Below are 18,503 nucleotides of genomic sequence, written 5' to 3'. Positions count from 1 at the left end.
AGCAGTGCTGTGAGGCAGCCGCTCCTTTCAGAAGCCCCGAAAAGGTGACTTACAGGGCAGGACGCTCAACTAATGCTACCGCCAAGACATGTTCGTGGTACGACAAAGGGGGGATGCATGTCTCAAGATACAAACATATCTGTACCACCTGTGAAGCCAGTCACCCCGCCACAAGGAAGGCCCATTTTGGTAAAGGACAGTAGTGCGTTCGAGAGGTCCCCAATCCAGTGGCATGAGCTGGCGAGGAGTTTGAGGTGGTACCAATCTGAGTGTGGCCACTGCCTTGAAAGAGGGCTTCAGCGGTGATTTTAGAATACCATAGGAAGGGTCTTTTAATTCTGGCGCTGTCCAAATGCCCCATCTGCCACGCGGTTTGTGCAGATAGTAAAGGAAAAGTTGGTCACTGAATTGGGTCTGGGTCTGTTCCCAGCTGTAGTTCCCAAAACAGAGTCGGGTAAATTCAGGTTGATACACAACCTCTCTTATCCGACTGGGCGGGCAGTCAATGACTTTATCCTGCAGGACGTGTGCACTGTGTAATATGCATCTTTTCACAGGGCCCTCGACCTGCTCAGAGACTGCAGAAAAGGGGCCCTTATGGCTAGGGCCGACATTGAATCCATGCACCCAGACAGCTTCCCTTTGCTGGGCTTCATTTTCGAAGGTGCCTATTATTTTGATAAGTGCATGGCCATGGGATGCTCAACTTCATGTGCGTACTTTGAGGCCTTCAGCACCTTCCTACATTGGGAACTGTCCCGTTGCACTGGTCTGGATAGTGTGATGCGTTATTTAGATGACTTCTTATTCATTGGTCCTTGCAACCTGATGGGTGCCGAGACTTGTTCCTTGGTTTTCAAAAAATGGTTTGCAAATTCAGTGTCCTGCTGGCCACAGGATTCTTCTGAAATGATATCGAGACTCCCAAACAAAAAGATATAGGTGTTTGTCCTGATTCACATCACCCTTCAGAGGTGCAAGGTGGCCTTAGCATTTACCCGGTCCCTCACTGGAAGTCTGGCGTTTTTGTGTGCAGGGTCATTCCAATGGGGGTGCACCTTCTTGGCATCCTTGACGATCAGTAAGAAACACCACTGTTTCAGGATTACTCAAGTGCTCCATGAAGATTTAAGGGTGTGGGAGCTTTTCCTGGCAAATTGTAATGGCTTACTGGTGTGGCTATCCCCACTGGTGTCTATGTCCGACCTATAGCTCTTTTCAGATGCTGCAAATGGCATGGGGTTGTCCTGTACTGGCAGGGATCATGGTGTGCAGAGGCATGGGCAGCAGGGCAGTCGTGCTTGGGAATCACATCAAATATCACCATTCTGGAACTGCTTTCAATAGTCGTTGCTCTGTACATATGGGGTCAGCAAATGGCTAACCAAAGGGTGACATTCTGGTGTGATAACCTGGCTGTCATCCAGAGTGTTAACTGCCAGTCCATAAAGTGCCCAAGTTGTTGAGGGTAATGGTCCTTAGGTGTTTATAGCCAAACATCGTAGCATGAGTGAAGCATATCCCAGGGTTGCGCAACGAGATTGCTGAGTGTCTCTTTCATTTCACAATGAGAGCGATGACTAACAATACATACAGCTGAAAGTCACCAACAAACGGAAAATTGACAATTTTATTATTTGTTACCCATTATTAAATATTAAATTGAAACAGTATACACATATATGATTATCTCAAAATCATATAAATAGTAACCCCAACCCATCTCTCATTTAGAGTATATTACTGAACTATGTAACCGTAAAATATTGGCACACCATGGATAACTTCCCTTGAAGTTATATGGCAAGCAGTGAAGGGAACTGAAGGTAATCTTACTATTTTACAAGTGAGCAGTTTGCACATTCCTGGAGGGGACGACAGTAGCAGGCCAGATTTTGGGCCTGCAAGCCTCCAGTTTGGCAGAGTCAATGGAGAACTTTGCTAGATTGAGGATTTTGCTTACTGAATTCTCCTAAAACTTGATTATCCTACCCCAGGAGCTTTTCAATAGATTTTCAGATCTACGCATGTCATGACTTATTTTGATGCTGCAAAGTTGGACACAGCAACTTGTAATAAGGCTTCAAGGCTCTGCCTTCAGAAACTTCAAAATGAAAAGAATCAATCATTTGATTGCAGAGTCATCAGGGTACTGTCCCGCCCTTACTAACTCTCACACACACTGTGAGTGGAAAGCTCTCCTCATAAACCTGTCCCATCTGTAGAGAAAGCAAAGCACAAAAGAAAGAAACGAGACCTCTGCATTATCTCTGCACGTCCGTGTACTGCACAGGGAAAATGGAGTGTGAGAGGCAGGCTGTGTTTTTCCTTTGCTCTCTGGCATTTATTCTTCTGTGCTGCTAATTTCAGAGAGTGGTGTCTGTAAAACATTCCAGCACTGATTTGTTGGAAAGTTTCTGAAAGATTAGGTGCGTGGGCTTCACGTGCCCTGATCCCCACTGGAGCAAGGCAGAACTTTACAACAATTGCACATAAATAAATGTTCCAAAATGACAGAGCCAGAGTGGAGAGGAAACACCAGGGGAGACGGCATCAGGTAATGAGCATCCAGTCCTTAGCTCTTAAGATTTAAATGTAGGGGAAGGTGAGGCCGGTGCTCTGCCTGCTTTATAGCTCAGAGACAGCGAGGACCTGCAGACTGCGGTAAGTACATCTCTGCTACAGCTCTGGTTATTAAATGTAGGGAAAGGTGAGGCCGGTGCTCTGCCTGCTTTATAGCTCAGAGACAGCGAGGACCTGCAGACTGCGGTAAGTACATCTCTGGTTATTAAATGTAGGGGAAGGTGAGGCCGGTGCTCTGCCTGCTCTATACCTCCCCACCAGCCCTCACGCTCAGAGACAGCGAGGACCTGCAGACTGCAGTAAGTACATCTCTGCTGCTGCTGCTCTTGTGATTATTACAGAGGCAGGGCTGCCAGGCCATGAAGTGCAGCAGCTCCCTGCTTCCACTTCCTTTCTCTCCAAGGGGTTTCTCTTCTACCATTTGGTCTTTCATCTGAGAGAGTTTATAGTTTTAGCCCTTGTTGCAAACCTTAATTTCCCTTTGCATTTCCTGCTGGCCATGATCCCTCGAGTGTGAGCCGATGCCCGCAGCCATCTGGTGAAGTCGGGAGCTCTCAGGGTCCCCCTAAGCGCTGAGCTCCTGCAAGTGTTTCACAAAACTTTCAATGCTTTTGGTATCTATCCTGGTTCACTTTGTTTATTTAATAAAGAGGAACCTCTCACTGTGATTCCTGACATCAAATTATGACTGCAAGGTCCCCAGAGGGCTTTTGATGTGCAGGACAGGCTGAGCCATTCCTGGCTTTATCCCCATTTTTTTAAATCTAAGGTATATTATTATCTAAAAGTTCTTGTAATTCATCTTCCTGATATTGAAAGAGCACCCAAGGAGGTAAAGTAGATCTGCTCTTTCTTAGGCAAGGAACTACAAGTGCCAGCATGCACTGGGGCCAAGCAACCTGAGCATCAGAAGCCAAGGAAGACGTTTGTGAGCAGCAGCTGAGGTTTAGCCCAGCGAAAGGGATCACAGCGTCGCTTCAGCCAAGGCAAGAATTATTTTCTTGTTGAGGAAACCCAGTTTTATACAAATATTTATGAATTATTTTATTGAATAAATCTAGAGCTGGGACCAGAGAAAGGCTTGGAGGGGTTTTATTTCATATCTCCAGGTGTCGCCTTGTCCGTTTTGGGTATTCGCAGATCGCATGCATTTTTCACTCTCTTACATTTCATCCCCCTTCCTGTGGCCATGAGACATTTTATCTTGTACTCTCTCAGTACGAATCCCTGCTTTCCTGTGTGCGATCGTGGGATGAGTCCCTTTATCTCCCTGTGCCTCAGTTTTAGTCACTGGGGTCTCTGTGGCTCTTCTCCCATCCTTGGTCAGCTTGGCTGAGAGATGCTCAGACGTCCATCCAGTTCTGTCTTCTCATTGCCTAACCTCGCTCCCTGCTCCCCTCCTCTCCCCCTCAGTAAACCTGAGTCCCCTGCACCCTATCATCAGGCACGCCAACGCCTTTATCCTGCAAGGATGTGTCCAGTTTCACTGTAAAACTATTTAGTCTGATATTGAAAGGAATCTTCTCCTGCAAAACGTTTCCTGAAGAGGGCCCAGCACTGAATCTCGTGCAATAAATGTGGTCTGAGAAATGCCTTGCAGAAGGGCAGGATGATATTCCTCTTCCTTGCTTCTACCCCTCCATTTAATGCAAGCCAGTGGGCACCCTGTTGGCTCCGCACACACATTTTCCAGGTTATCAACTTGCATCCCCAGGTCTTTTTCCTGGTTGGTGTTAAAAAGGATTGCCCTGTTCAAAATATACTTCACCTTCCTACACTGTGCACATTATATCTCATCTGATAGCTGCTTGCCTATTTGCTGAAAATATAGAAATCCTAAATTATCTAAAATCTGGGAAACCTGCTCTGAATTGATCAAATGAGCTGTATGTGTTATCTGCAAGAATGTCAATATTGCTGTGCATTTCCTCCTGCAAATCATTGATAAAAATACTAAGGGGGCAAGTTTTGATAGTCTGCCCAACTGTAAAGTCCAGGAGGATTATTTAACCTCTATTGGTTCTCTCTTATTATACAAGGTCAAGAAAATTGATCCAGCAGTGATGAGAAATCAGACGTCAGTGACAGAATTCATCCTCTTGGGATTCTCCGACCACCCTCTGCTGCAGGGTCTCATCTGTGGGACGGTTCTCCTGATCTATATTATCTCCGTGCTGGGGAACTTTGTGTTTCTGATGTTAATGGGTGCTGATCCTCACCTCCACAAGCCCATGTACTTCTTCCTCAGCCACCTGTCCGTCTTGGACATCTGCGGACCCACCTCCACCCTCCTGAAAATACTGGGATACTTCCTAACACAGAGCAAATGTATTACATACCAGGCATGTATGATCCAACTCTATTTCTTTCTTTGCTTCTCAACAACAGAGTTCAGCCTCCTAGCTGCCATGGCCTATGACCGCTATGTGGCAATCTGCAACCCCTTGCATTACATCCTTGTCATGAATAAGAGTCTCTATATCCCACTAGCTGCTGCGTCCTGGCTCATTGGCTTTCTGGATATCCTGCCTATAGCAAAGATGATATCTCACTTGTCTTACTGTGAGTCTAATGAGATCGACCATTTCTTCTGTGATCCCTCAGCGCTGATGAAACTTTCCTGCGGTGACAACCACAGTCTGGAGGTTATGATATTCATTGAAGGTACAATTCTAGGGGTCATTCCCTTCCTGCTAACCCTGATCTCCTACACCTACATAATCTCTGCCATCCTGAAGATCCACTCCATGGAGGGGAGGCACAAGGCCTTCTCCACCTGCTCTGCCCACCTCACTTCCATCATAATATTATATACAACTGTTTTCTCTATTTATATGAGACCATCCTCCATGTACTCACCAGGCCAGGACAAGCTCTTCTCCTTAGTGTACACAGCTGTGATTCCAATGCTAAACCCCATCATTTATAGCCTGAGGAACCGAGAAATCAAAAATACCCTTATAAAATTCAGAACTGGAAAAAGGTATTTTAAATGCTAGGGATTATTAGGAAAGGAATGTAGAATAAAACAGTGCATATCATAATCCTCTGTATCGCTTCATAGTGTGACCTCATCTTGAGTATTGTGCGCAGTTCTGGTCACCACATCTCAGGAAAGATATAGCAGAATTAGAAAAGTACAGAAAAGGGTGACCAAAATGATAAAGGGAATGGAACAGCTCCCCTATGAGGAAAGGCTGACGAGGTTAGGACTCTTTAGCTTGGAGAAGAGACAGCTGAGGGGGGATATGACAGAGGTCTATAAAATAATGAGTGGAATGGAACAAGTAAATGTTAATCAGTTGTTTACTCTTTCAAAAAGTACAAAGACCAGGGGACACACAATGAAGTTACGGGATAATACATTTAAAACTAATAAGAGAAAATATTTTTTTTACTCAATGCATAATTAAGCTCTGGAATTCATTGCCAGAGGATGTGGTGAAAGCTTTTAGTGTAGCTGCATTTAAAAAAAGATTTAGACAAGTTCCAGGAGGAAAAGTCCATTAACCATTATTAAGGTGGAGTTGCAGAAATCCACTTCTTATCCTTGGGATAAGCAGCTTGTCATGGTTTTGCCTGCTATGCAGTCTTCCTGTACCGAGGTTCAGGCTGCTGTGCAGTCTTTCCTCCGTCAGGAGTCCTCAGAGAGCCTTGCTCACTACCTTGCCAGGTACCTTCTTGATGATTACACTGTGTCCAAGCATCAACCCTACTTAACCCAACGTGTCCAGTGCCTCACTGCCTCTTCATTGAGTCATCTTGGCTCTCTGATCTGGCCTGCCTTACCTTGTTATTCTGCCTTGCCTTGTGGCCTCTTTTGGCATTTTGCCTTTTTTGGGGCCCTTCTGGCCTTGCTCCTTGGCTTCCCAGGCCTGCCATGTTCAGTGCCACTTGGGCTTTCAGACTTTCCCTCACAGCCTACAGGCCTGCCTTGTGCCTTGTTGGGCTTTCCTGTCTATTGTTTCCTGTTCTGTTTGGTCCAGTCCTTGTTCTGTCTTGCAATGCCCAGTCCAGTCCCTTATCTGTTTCCTAGATCTTGTCCTTTTGCCTCAGGCTTTGCCTTTGACCTCCAGCCCCAGCCTGTGCCTACCCTCAGCTCCCAGTCCATGCACTGATGTTCTACAAGTCCTACCAGCCCATTGAACCCAAGGGTTCCACCTGCAGGGGTGGGGGGTTGGTTAGGCAGAAGATCATCTCCAGTCCTGTCCTGCAGCCCTGGTCCACCTCTCTGGGGGGTACTCCCTGACTCCAGCCTGCCAGTCCATGACACAGCATGGAATCTCTCTACGCCTTGGGATCCTGCCAGGTTCTTGTGATCTGGATTGGCCACTGCTGGAAAACAGGATACTGGGATTGATGGACCTTTAGTCTGACCCAGTATTGCAAATCGTATGTGCTTATGTGAATTAGATGTAAATATCTGTTAGAACAATAAGAGTCCACTCATTTATCAAAAATAATAGCTTGGCTATTTCTTGGTTATATGCTGCCGAATACTGGTCTTATTCAGAATGTTCTTTCTCCATTTTATGATGGACCATTTCCATTCGTTCCAAATATCTTTCCTCTGAGAACAAACGTCTGTGCTAGCAAACCCTGGATGCCTTTTGTGAACCACATTTCCCCATCTCTTTTATTAATCGAAAGTAAAGGTTGGCCAGGCAGGACCTGGCGTTCTTGTTCCCAGTTTGGTTCCTGTTACTCACTCCTCTTCCACTTTTGATGTGCAACCCATTCCTTTTTACTAATGATTCTCAGTAATTTCCTTGGGATTTACACTTATTCACTAATCTGCCATTCTCTGGTTGACCCTTGTGTATCCTGTTTTGGGAATGGGAAGTACATGTGCCTTTTTTCCCATCCTGAGCACCCTGTCACATCCTACTAGGTAGCATGAATCCTTCGCTTATTTACTTATTTATTTTAAAAGATTTATTGCCCGCCCTTCCTACATTCAAGGCAGCGTACAATGAGACATGCATAGTCAATATAAAAAAAATAAGATCAAGTGAGACTATTGTCACTATTGACCCATGATTAAATATAAGGCAGAGTAACAAAGTCAGAGCACTGTGCGATGATGTCAATCATAATTAACATAAGCGTCTGATTTAAATCGTTGGGAGGGTTTTATGGTTTACTATTGACATCCTATTATGTAACATGTATCTTGCAATGACTTCACTTATTTATTTATTTATTTTATTACTTATTATTTATCAGCTTTTTTTATACCGGTATTCGCAGGTATATCATATCGGTTTACAAAGAGCTTAAAGAAAATACAAAAAAACAGGGAGGGGGAAACAGGGGAGCAGAAGGAGAAGTGAATGAAGGGGGGGGGGGAATAATGTACAAGGGGGGTTACAAAGCAGAGAAGGAGAAGGAAGAGGAACTAAAGTACATAACATTTATTGCCCACCTTTCCCACATTTAAGGCAGCGATTGATGAAACATGCATAGTCAATATAAAATGACAAGGGAAATGATATGACCATAATATAATGATGCAGGCAAATGCCAAGAGGAAGCTATTTCTGGTGACATAGAGGGTATCTCACATACGCCTTCTGGAACAGGTACGTTTTTACAGATCTTTTAAAGAATTTGGGCTCTCTGATGGTTCTTACTTCCTTCGGAGAGGACCAGCTAGGGAGAAGGCTCATACTCTGGTCTCATCAAGATGTGCCGCTTTTGGCGATGGAGTGTGTAGTAGGCTCTGGCCAGAGGATCGTAATGGTCTGGATGCTGTGCTGCAATTTATTTATTTCTGTCTTTTATATACTTTACACTCAGGAAGAGCTCATCGGAATGGTGAACAACAAATCAAACATTATAAAATACAATAAAAACATAATAAAATACATAAAAATAAAATGTGCGTTTTATCTTAGAGAGGAGTGATGAACAATCATATCTGACAATTTTAACCCCCACTTTCTGGGAACAACCAGGCTTTTATCCTTTTCCTAAACGTCAAATAATTCAATCCAGTCCTAATATCCTGAAGAACCAAATTCTACAGCTCAGGTCCCTTTATGGAAAACATTATTCTGAGGGCAACAGAGGCCATCGCACATCCCTTCCAAATGGGTGATGGCCCGTTCAGAAGGTTCCGTGTTGCGATCAGGGGGTCAGCGAGTGAATAGTTGTTAAGAGCTTTTGGATCAATGCCATCCAGAGCAGGTGCCTTCTTTATTTTTACATTGTTTGGATCTTTTTTTTTTTTTCAGTCTCCAGGTTCTGATATCCTCAGGGTAACCTACATGAAGACAGTGGTAACCTCAAGCAGCCCTTCCATCATAACATCTTTACATGCAGGATTCCTGATTCATAGTGGAGCTTGATGGTCAGCTTGAATTTCCTGCTGAAGCATTGTTTTTAGCAAGGGCTAGTAGGGATTTGCATTCGTTGGTCGATTCGTTTCAGCGGTACAAGCATATCTCACAAATGGATAGTAGGCATGGATAATATGCACATATGTGGGTGGCTGTCTACATACGCACATATTATCTGTTTTGCACGCCTACAATCAATTCAAGAGATACGAGCATATCACCAAAACAAATGAAATGAATTAATCAAGGAATGCACATCCCTTAATACCTAGGTCCGCCAAATGTCAGAGACCTAGCTTTTCTCATGCTATAGATTACTGCTCTGTTAAAACTGAGGTCATGTGCTTTCATTACAGGATATATTATAGCCTTCCTTCCTTTCTTGTCCTAACATGTTTTATCACTTGTTTATGAATAAAGGGTTTTTTTTTAAATTATGGCCATACTATTTTTACTAAAAATATTCCTTTCATGGGTCTGCTCTTCAGCTCTGTGAGCTAGTTTGAAGTTTATTGTTTAGCAGAAGGTTGCTCTAGGGAAACAGTGACTGTTTCAGCCCCTTCTAGAAAACATAAGAAATTGCCATGCTGGGTCAGACCAAGGGTCCATCAAGCCCAGCATCCTGTTTCCAACAGAGGCCAATCCAGGCCACAAGAACCTGGCAAGTACCCAAACACTAAGAAGATCCCATGCCACTGATGCAATTAGTAGCAGTGGCTATTCCCTAAGTATAATTGATTAATAGCAGGTAATGGACTTCTCCTCCAAGAACTTTTCCAAGCTTCAGTTACTCATTTATGAGGGTCTTTTGATGTTTCAAAGCTGGTGTAAGTTTGCTGTTAAAGTCCTGGGGTCCAAAGGAATGAGGGAAAGCTGTGTCATACTATGAGGCCCTCACCCTACTTTCTGCTGTTGTTAGTGGGGTAGAGACCTTATAGCCTTTACCTTTCATCACCCCTCTTTGAGACTGCTTTAATTCTTTACCGCAGCTCTCCCCAAACACTCTTATTTGACAGGAATATGAGGTGGATGGAGCAGGAACTGCCTTATGTGTATCTGGACAGCTGCAGACATAATTAATAGTGCTAGTCAGAGTATTCATGCGAAATGCCTATAGTTCTCATGATGATCAGTACAGGTGCACCCTTGAATGACTTACATTCATAATGGTAGCAGTCATTAAACTCTAGTCACATTCAAAAACTTTAAATCCTAATTACTCCCTAGTAATTAAAAAAAATTAATGTCCAAAAACGTTTTTATTAAGAGGAGGACATAATTGACTTTTTTTTTGTCGATTATTGAATTATCTCTCTGAAAAAAACCCTCTTATTGCTATTTGGAGAGGCCTTTGTGGTAAAGGTCAATGTGCATGCAAAGGGCCTTTCCTATTTGCCCAGAGCCTACCCAGGTTCCCGAAGTTTGCACTGAACATATTTGCCACTTGCATTGAGTCACCTAACTTTAGGTGCGAGTGCTGGAAGTCAGCATTGATCACTTAACCTCACCCCTGTGACATGAGCCCTCATCTGGCATCTAAATTTGAACTCTCAGATAAGGCATACATTCAGTTTTCCAGATGTGAGAGAGGTGGGTTGGGAGTTCTTTGGGCACAGTATTCCATACAACGAGGGTCACACTTTCGCCTGCTGCTCAGTTTAGCCTCCTCCAGGAGTCCTCAATGAGTCTTGCTTGCTACTTTGCCAGTTACCTCCTCGCTGATCCTTTGTGCGTTGACTTCCGAGTTGGATGGCTTAGCATTTATAACAACAGTATGACGGTTGGAATCGGGTAATGGACGCCATTTAAGAAAATAAGGGGTTTATGGAAGGAACTGGCATGGGTTTGAATATCTCCCTGAAGAAGCCGTCTCATAGCGGGCGAAACAAGGAATTCTTTGTCGGATGATACAATAGAAGAGAATATATAATAGATGCGTCGTCATTGGAGACCATTGTAGAGGAATGACGTTGCAGTACAGCCTTCATAGGAGTATACGGCACAAAGATACCATCGCAAGATGAGTGGTGATATGAGAACACTGTATAAATGTAATATATAATAGATGAGTCGTCATGGGAGACCCTTGTAGAGGAATGACTTTGCAGTACAGCCTTCATAGGAGTATATGGCACAAAGACACCATTGCAAGATGAGTGGTGATATGAGAACACTGTATAAATATAATATATAATAGATGCGTCGTCATTGGAGACCATTGTAGAGGAATGACGTTGCAGTACAGCCTTCATAGGAGTATATGGCACAAAGACACCATCGCAAGATGAGTGGTGATATGAGAACACTGTATAAATGTTTGCATCACATCACAGAAGAACATGTTGAATAAATGTACAAGAGTAACAGATGCAGTGAGGACATTGTTTAGAAATGGTTTAGAAATTCAGTTAAACTAATCTTCAAACATCTTAGATTCTTGTATTTTTGCATTTTTAATTAAGTGTGACTGTGTGATGGCAGGTGTGAGTTAGAAAGTTTTTATTGTATACGTAGGTTGTTATCAATTTTGCAATATGCATACAATTAAGTAGTGCATTTGTTATAATAATATTAAAAGATGGAATGCCATTATTGAATTAAGTATTTTCTCACTGAGTGGATGGAGCATAGATGTAAAGGCATTTCATGTGTACTGTTTCATCAGACGCCAGCTAAAGGTGGATCCTGCGTTAAGAGAGCACGCGTATTCGGGATGCTGCTATTGTCTAAATCAGCCATTAGCCATGTGACGCTAAGAGGGTTATGTCATAAAACTCATGGTAGAACAAAACATGTTACCTTGCAAGATGGTAATGGGGTGCATGCCCCGATCTCAAATCTCATCTCCCAGTCCCCTGGCCCATAGTAAGAAGCAGCTGCATACTCTGAGTACCTCCATAACTCCCCTCCCCCCCTCCCTTCCCAGACCAGGTCTGACCCCTTTCTAGCCCTTCCAAAGGATGATCAGGGTAGGAGGGAGCCACAGCTGCCAAGCTTTGCCATGGCATTGGCCGACCTCCTGCGCTACGTTGACAATTATTTGGTTCATGTAAACGTTGTGCCTGGCTCCTGCTGGAGCTGCTCTGTGTAAATCATCACCCGAGTTTTACAGAAAATTCCCATCACTTCTCATCATTAGAGGGAGAACACATCCTGTGCTTTCCATTCCAGTTACACTCTGCAGGACACGGAGTACAGAGACAAGAATATTTAATGGTGCAAATGACAGGAGTACCTTTGAGATGAGTCATAGAAAGGCAACAGAAAGGCGCACGTTTTATGTAATCACGTCCTTCACTATGGGAGGCACCCAAGCAGAACGCATTTACACTCTTCTTGAAATCATGACTTTTGGAAGTTAATAAAACATTAAAACAAAACAGAGAACATGGACGAGAAGGCCCAGGCGGTCTCTGTCCAATTTAATTCCTGATGCAGTGCCAGAGGCCCCCAGTGATCTCTCTCTCTCTTATTGTTCCCTTCTTTGTAAGAGGGGGTCCTCGGTGTCTGTCCCAGGCGTTTTGGAATTATATTGCCGTAGTTCCCTCCATCGCCTACTCTAGGAGGTCTTTCCATACATTTATTTATTTATTTAAAGGCTTTTATATACCGATTGCCGTTTGCACATCGAATCGGTTTACAGGGAACATTGCGTTTATGAGAACGTGCATAAACAAACAGTTACATAGAACGAGTGGAAAACATGATAACAACAAGCGGTTACAGGCTCTTGCTGGAGCGGGAGGAGGCAGCACAGTAATTGTTTGCACAGGCTGGCCCTGGGTCTGGTACAGGCTCTTGCTGGAGCGGGAGGAGGCAGCACAGTAATTGTTTGCACAGGCTGACCCTGGGTCTGGTACAGGCTCTTGCTGGAGCGGGAGGAGGCAGCACAGTAATTGCACAGGCTGAACCTGGGTCTGGTACAGGCTCTTGCTGGAGCGGGAGGAGGCAGCACAGTAATTGCATAGGCTGACCCTGGGTCTGGTACAGGCTCTTGCTGGAGCGGGAGGAGGCAGCACAGTAATTGCACAGGCTGACCCTGGGTCTGGTACAGGCTCTTGCTGGAGCGGGAGGAGGCAGCACAGTAATTGCACAGGCTGACCCTGGGTCTGGTACAGGCTCTTGCTGGAGCGGGAGGAGGCAGCACAGTAATTGCACAGGCTGACCCTGGGTCTGGTACAGGCTCTTGCTGGAGCGGGAGGAGGCAGCACAGTAATTGTTTGCACAGGCTGGCCCTGGGTCTGGTACAGGCTCTTGCTGGAGCGGGAGGAGGCAGCACAGTAATTGCACAGGCTGACCCTGGGTCTGGTATAGGCTCTTGCTGGAGCGGGAGGAGGCAGCACAGTAATTGCATAGGCTGACCCTCGGTCTGGTACAGGCTCTTGCTGGAGCGGGAGGAGGCAGCACAGTAATTGCACAGGCTGACCCTGGGTCTGGTACAGGCTCTTGCTGGAGCGGGAGGAGGCAGCACAGTAATTGTTTGCACAGGCTGACCCTGGGTCTGGTACAGGCTCTTGCTGGAGCGGGAGGAGGCAGCACAGTAATTACACAGGCTGACCCTGGGTCTGGTACAGGCTCTTGCTGGAGCGGGAGGAGGCAGCACAGTAATTGCACAGGCTGACCCTGGGTCTGGTACAGGCTTGTTTGCTGGTCCCTCTCAGACAGGGTCCTTGAAGTAGAGTGGGCCAATCATAAGGATGGCAAAGAAAGATGACAGAACATTTTGGGGGGTAATTTTAAAACGATTTACATATCTAAATCTAACTACTATTAAAGCAATTTCTAAGTGCACTTACGTGAATAAATCCTATGGAGAATTCAATGGCAAATATTGTAGCAAGTCAAAAGCCCTCTTCCTGGAGTAATGTGCACTTACTCTTGTAAACTCAGTTTTAAACTTGTAAATGCTTTTGAAAATCACCCCCTTTGTGTCTCAGAATGCAAACTATTGTCTTTATTAGTGATTTTTCTCATTAATCTCCATTTGGTCCAGTGATGAGTAATCTTTATTATGGCAGAGGAATTGTACACAGCTCTGTATAAGGAATCTATATTTCAGATATTTGGTATGCAGATGAATTCCCTCCCTCCCTGCCCTGCTCTGCTCTCTTCTTGATGTCCCTTTCGTTCTCTTTGCTGTGCACCCTCCTCCCAAACCCTTCACCCAACTTTTATATTCTGCTTCTGACCTTGTTCCATGGGGGTTTCAGAAAAGTCAGATGAGAGCTGAGTTATCTTTGCTGCGGTAATGTTGGGAGCTTTGCTTTATTTCAGTTGCTAACCGTGCAGTTGGTATTCCTTGCTGTCTGGCCTGCGATGACAATATTTGCCATGGGGCGGGTTTTCCCCATTTTGTGTCTGTTGCACGAACATCTGCAGTCTGAGATGCTCAAAGCATGAGCACAACATGATCATCTGAAGACAGATGCAAATAAGAATTGTACATGCTTTACTTAAATTATCAGCGGGTTAAAAAGTGAAATAAACTCTAGCGCAGAAGAAGGAAAGTCACAAAATAGTGACATTTATGTTCTCCACATTCTCATTTTGCCTCTGACATTTCTCAATGTATTTTTTATTTCTCGGTTCCTCAGGCTATAAATGATGGGGTTTAGCATTGGAATCACAGCAGTGTACACTAAGGAGAAGAACTTATCTTGGGCTGGTGAGTACATGGAAGTCGGTCTCATGTTTATACAAAGAACTGACCCATAAAATAGAGCAACAGAGGTGAGGTGGGAGGTGCAGGTGGAGAAGGCCTTGTGTCTCCCCTCCGTGCAACGGATCCTCAGGATAGCAGAGATGATGAAGATGTAGGAGATGAGGGTTAGCAGGAAGGGGATACATCCCATCAAAATACCTTCAACAAATATCAAAATCTCTGGACTGTGAGTGTCACTGCAGGAAAGTTTCATCAGTGCTGAGAGATCACAGAAGAAATGGTCGATCTCATTAGACTCACAGTAAGACAACTGAGATATTGTATCTGCTACAGAGAACGCATCCAGGGAGCTAATCACCCAGGAACCGGTGGCCAGCAGGACACAGACGCTTTTCTTCATGATGAGTGAATAGCGCAAAGGGTTGCAAATTGCCACGTAGCGGTCATACGCCATGGCGCTGAGAAGAAAAAGTTCTGTAGCTGTGAAAAATAGAAACAAGTAGAGTTGGGTCATGCATGCATGGAAAGATATGGAATTGCTCTGTAGTACGAAGCTGGCCAGCATTTTTGGAAGGGTGAGAGAGGTACAGCAGATGTCCAAGACGGACAGGTGGCTGAGGAAGAAGTACATGGGCTTGTGGAGCTGAGGGTCAGCAGACATTAACATCAGAAACACAAGGTTCCCCAGCATGGAGATTGGGTAGATCAGAAGAACCGTCCCACAGATGAGACCCTGCAACAGAGGTTGTTCGGAGAATCCCAGGAGAATGAATTCTGTTACTGATGTCTGATTCCTGTTTGCCATTGTTTTAATTGTATTGATCTTGTGAATGATAACAAAGATGAACCTCTCATATATACTGCTGTCTCTTGTATGTCATAACATCTCATGTTCCTGGCAAACTCCTTGATCTGAAGCCACAAATCTTCGTATGAGCAGGCAGTGGCAAAGTTGATGATGCATACTAAGGCACTAGGAGATAAAGCAGACAGCCATAAAAATGCTACTTTTTACCCATGGGATTTGCTTCAGTAAAGCAAAATTACTTGCATAGTTTTCCTTTGACTATGGCCATGTGTATAACTCCTTACCTGCCCCTTCCTCCCCTCCCCCCAACTCACCTAGGGTACAACCACAGAGGGCCTGACTGGAGGTTTGGTTATGTGATGCATAACTGAACCATTGCCCTATCTAAGGTCTTGGAAGAGTTGGGTTGTCACTAGATCTTGGATGCATAACTGAGCCGTGGCCCTAAGTCTTGGAAGAGTTGGGTTGTTGCTAGATCTTGGATGGATAACTGAGCCGTGGCCCTATCTAAGGTCTTGGAAGAGTTGGGTTGTTGCTAGATCTTGGATGCATAACTGAGCCGTGGCCCTAAGTCTTGGAAGAGTTGGGTTGTTGCTAGATCTTGGATGGATAACTGAGCCGTGGCCCTATCTAAGGTCTTGGAAGAGTTGGGTTGTTGCTAGATCTTGGATGCATAACTGAGCCGTGGCCCTAAGTCTTGGAAGAGTTGGGTTGTTGCTAGATCTTGGATGGATAACTGAGCCGTGGCCCTATCTAAGGTCTTGGAAGAGTTGGGTTGTTGCTAGATCTTGGATGCATAACCTCACTGCATCTGAACTATGACCTTAAACAAAGATGAATTGCGTTGTTTCAAAAGATTCTTACTAAAGGCAGTTTTGAAAGCATATCTGCACAATAGATTCATATATCAAACAAGGGTAGGATTGTGGGTGAAACATTGTGACGCAGACTAACGACAATGTTTTGGTGTTCAGAAATTTAAAATTGAAATTGTTATTGTTCCTATCTTAGAAATAGTTCTTAGCTGATAATTCCAGAAAGAAGTTATTGTGGGGTAATTTTATAACAGCCCTCCTAAGTCATGCATCAGAATCATGCATAGGTTTAACCAATTTTTCAAGTGAAATTCTGTGTATAAGTCTGCTTAGATAATGAATCCAGCACAGCTACCTGCATAAAATTACACCTGCTGAATAAATTTAAGAAGGTCGATATTTAAAAAGTCATTTAGACAGATAAATGAAGTGGCTAAGTAGCGATATTACATGCCTTATAATGAGTTATGCAGCTTGAATTTAGCCGCATAGGTCGGGGGTGTTCCAGAGGTGGGTGGGAGGGCTGGAGTTACGAGGCAAACTCTTGTCACACCATAGCGCTCTCCTAAAGTTAGTCGGATATCTGGCTAACTTTTTGATAGCCAGGTATAGTTTCCAGCACTGCTGCACCAATGAATATCCCCGTTAAGTTAAGCAGATAGCTATATCTGGCTAACTTAATGAGCCATTCCGTGGCTGAATATCGGCTCTTACAAGTCTGACTTAGAATTTTCAAAGATTTGTATGTACATGTAAACCCCTCCTGACCCTGCTCCCAAAACAATATTTGCACAGTCTGGGTATAGAAACATAGAAATGATGGCAGAAGAAGACCAAACGGCCCATCCAGTCTGCCCAGCAAGCTTTCACACTTTTTTTTTCTTCTCATACTTATCTATTACTCTTGGCCCTTATTAGTAACTTTTTGGTCCTATTTACCTTCCACTCCCACCATTGATGTAGAGAGCAGTGCTGGAACAGCATCTAAGTGAAGTATCTAGCTTAATTGGTTAGGGGTAGTAGCTGCCTCAATAAGCAAGCTACACCCATGCTTATTTGTTTATCCAGCCTGTGCAATTCAGTCCTTGTTGGTTGTTGTCTGAATATAAATCATCTTTTCTTCATCCCCCCCCACACCGTTTGAAGCAGTGAGCTGCGCTGGATATGCTTTCCAAATGAAGTATCAGGCTTAATTGATTCGGGGTAGTAACCGCTATAACAAGCAATCTACATCCATGCTTATTTTTTTACCCAGACTATGTAATTCAGTCCTTGTTGGTTGTTGCCTGAATATCACTATCTCCCATACTATTCAATATATATCTTCTTCCTTTATGTCATATTTTATCTTCTTTTAATCTACAATTCAAAATTTACGCAGATGATATCCAATTTCTTGTTCCATATAAAATATCTTGGTCCGTTACCTTATCTATGGTTTCCCTTTATCTATCTACCATTAATTCCTGGCTTTCTCACAATTGTTTAAAACTGAATCCATCAAAAACTGAAATTATACACTTAACTTCTATTTCAGATTCATCAATAGGTCCACCATCACATTTGATAATTAACAATACATCCATTCCAATAACACATTATGCTACAAATCTTGGTGTAATCATAAACTCTGATTTATCTATGAAACAGCATATTTCTTCACTAACAAAAAAATCATTCTACAAATTACGACTCTTAAAACATCTCCATCCCTTACTCTTTTACCGTGATTACAGAACTATTCTTCAATCTCTAATCTTTTCTGGTCTAGACTATTGTAATGCCCTCTATCTAGGACTACCAGATTCTTCACTCTATCCCCTCCAACTGGTTCAAAACAGTGCAGCCCGGATACTATCCGGGATCTCTCTACACAATCATATCACTCCCACCCTGCAATCTCTACACTGGTTACCCATAAAGTTCAGGATAAAATATAAAATACTTTCCATTATTCATGGTCTAATTTACAATCCCTCATCCACTTGGCTCTGTTCTTTATTACGTATCCACAAACCAACTCGACACCTAAGATCACTTACCCAAAACCTTTTAGATATTCCATCACCCAAACAAGCCAGATTAGATATCACCAGAAAGAGAGCATTCTCGGTAGCCGGAGCTATACTCTGAAACTCTTTACCAAATCCTTTACGATTAATATCAAATCCTTCTCACTTAAAAAAAATCGCTTAAAACCTACCTCTTCCAAATTGCCTTTAATATTCCACCCAATCAGTCTACACTCAATACTTAACGTACACTCACATAGACATTCATAGACCTCACATATC

The 18,503-nt window shown here is 43.7% G+C and overlaps 1 protein-coding gene across 1 annotated transcript; it reads right to left on the bottom strand.

The window, feature by feature from the left end:
* Positions 1-14,449: 14,449 nt before the first annotated feature.
* On the bottom strand, positions 14,450-15,391 carry LOC115078457 (olfactory receptor 1G1-like). Its single transcript, XM_029581371.1, has one exon. It carries the CDS (start codon positions 15,389-15,391, stop codon positions 14,450-14,452), a length of 942 nt encoding a protein of 313 aa, XP_029437231.1.
* Positions 15,392-18,503: the final 3,112 nt, after the last annotated feature.

Source organism: Rhinatrema bivittatum, chromosome 16 (genome assembly GCF_901001135.1).
Source record: "Rhinatrema bivittatum chromosome 16, aRhiBiv1.1, whole genome shotgun sequence".
In the NCBI taxonomy this organism is placed as follows: domain Eukaryota; kingdom Metazoa; phylum Chordata; class Amphibia; order Gymnophiona; family Rhinatrematidae; genus Rhinatrema; species Rhinatrema bivittatum.
Note: the sequence above shows the minus strand (reverse complement) of the source record. Positions and strands in the feature narration are given on the sequence as shown.

What these genes read in the sequence shown, in the direction of transcription:
- LOC115078457 (XM_029581371.1), bottom strand. Translation starts at nt 15,391, where the DNA reads ATGGCAAACAGGAATCAGACATCAGTAACAGAATTCATTCTCCTGGGA.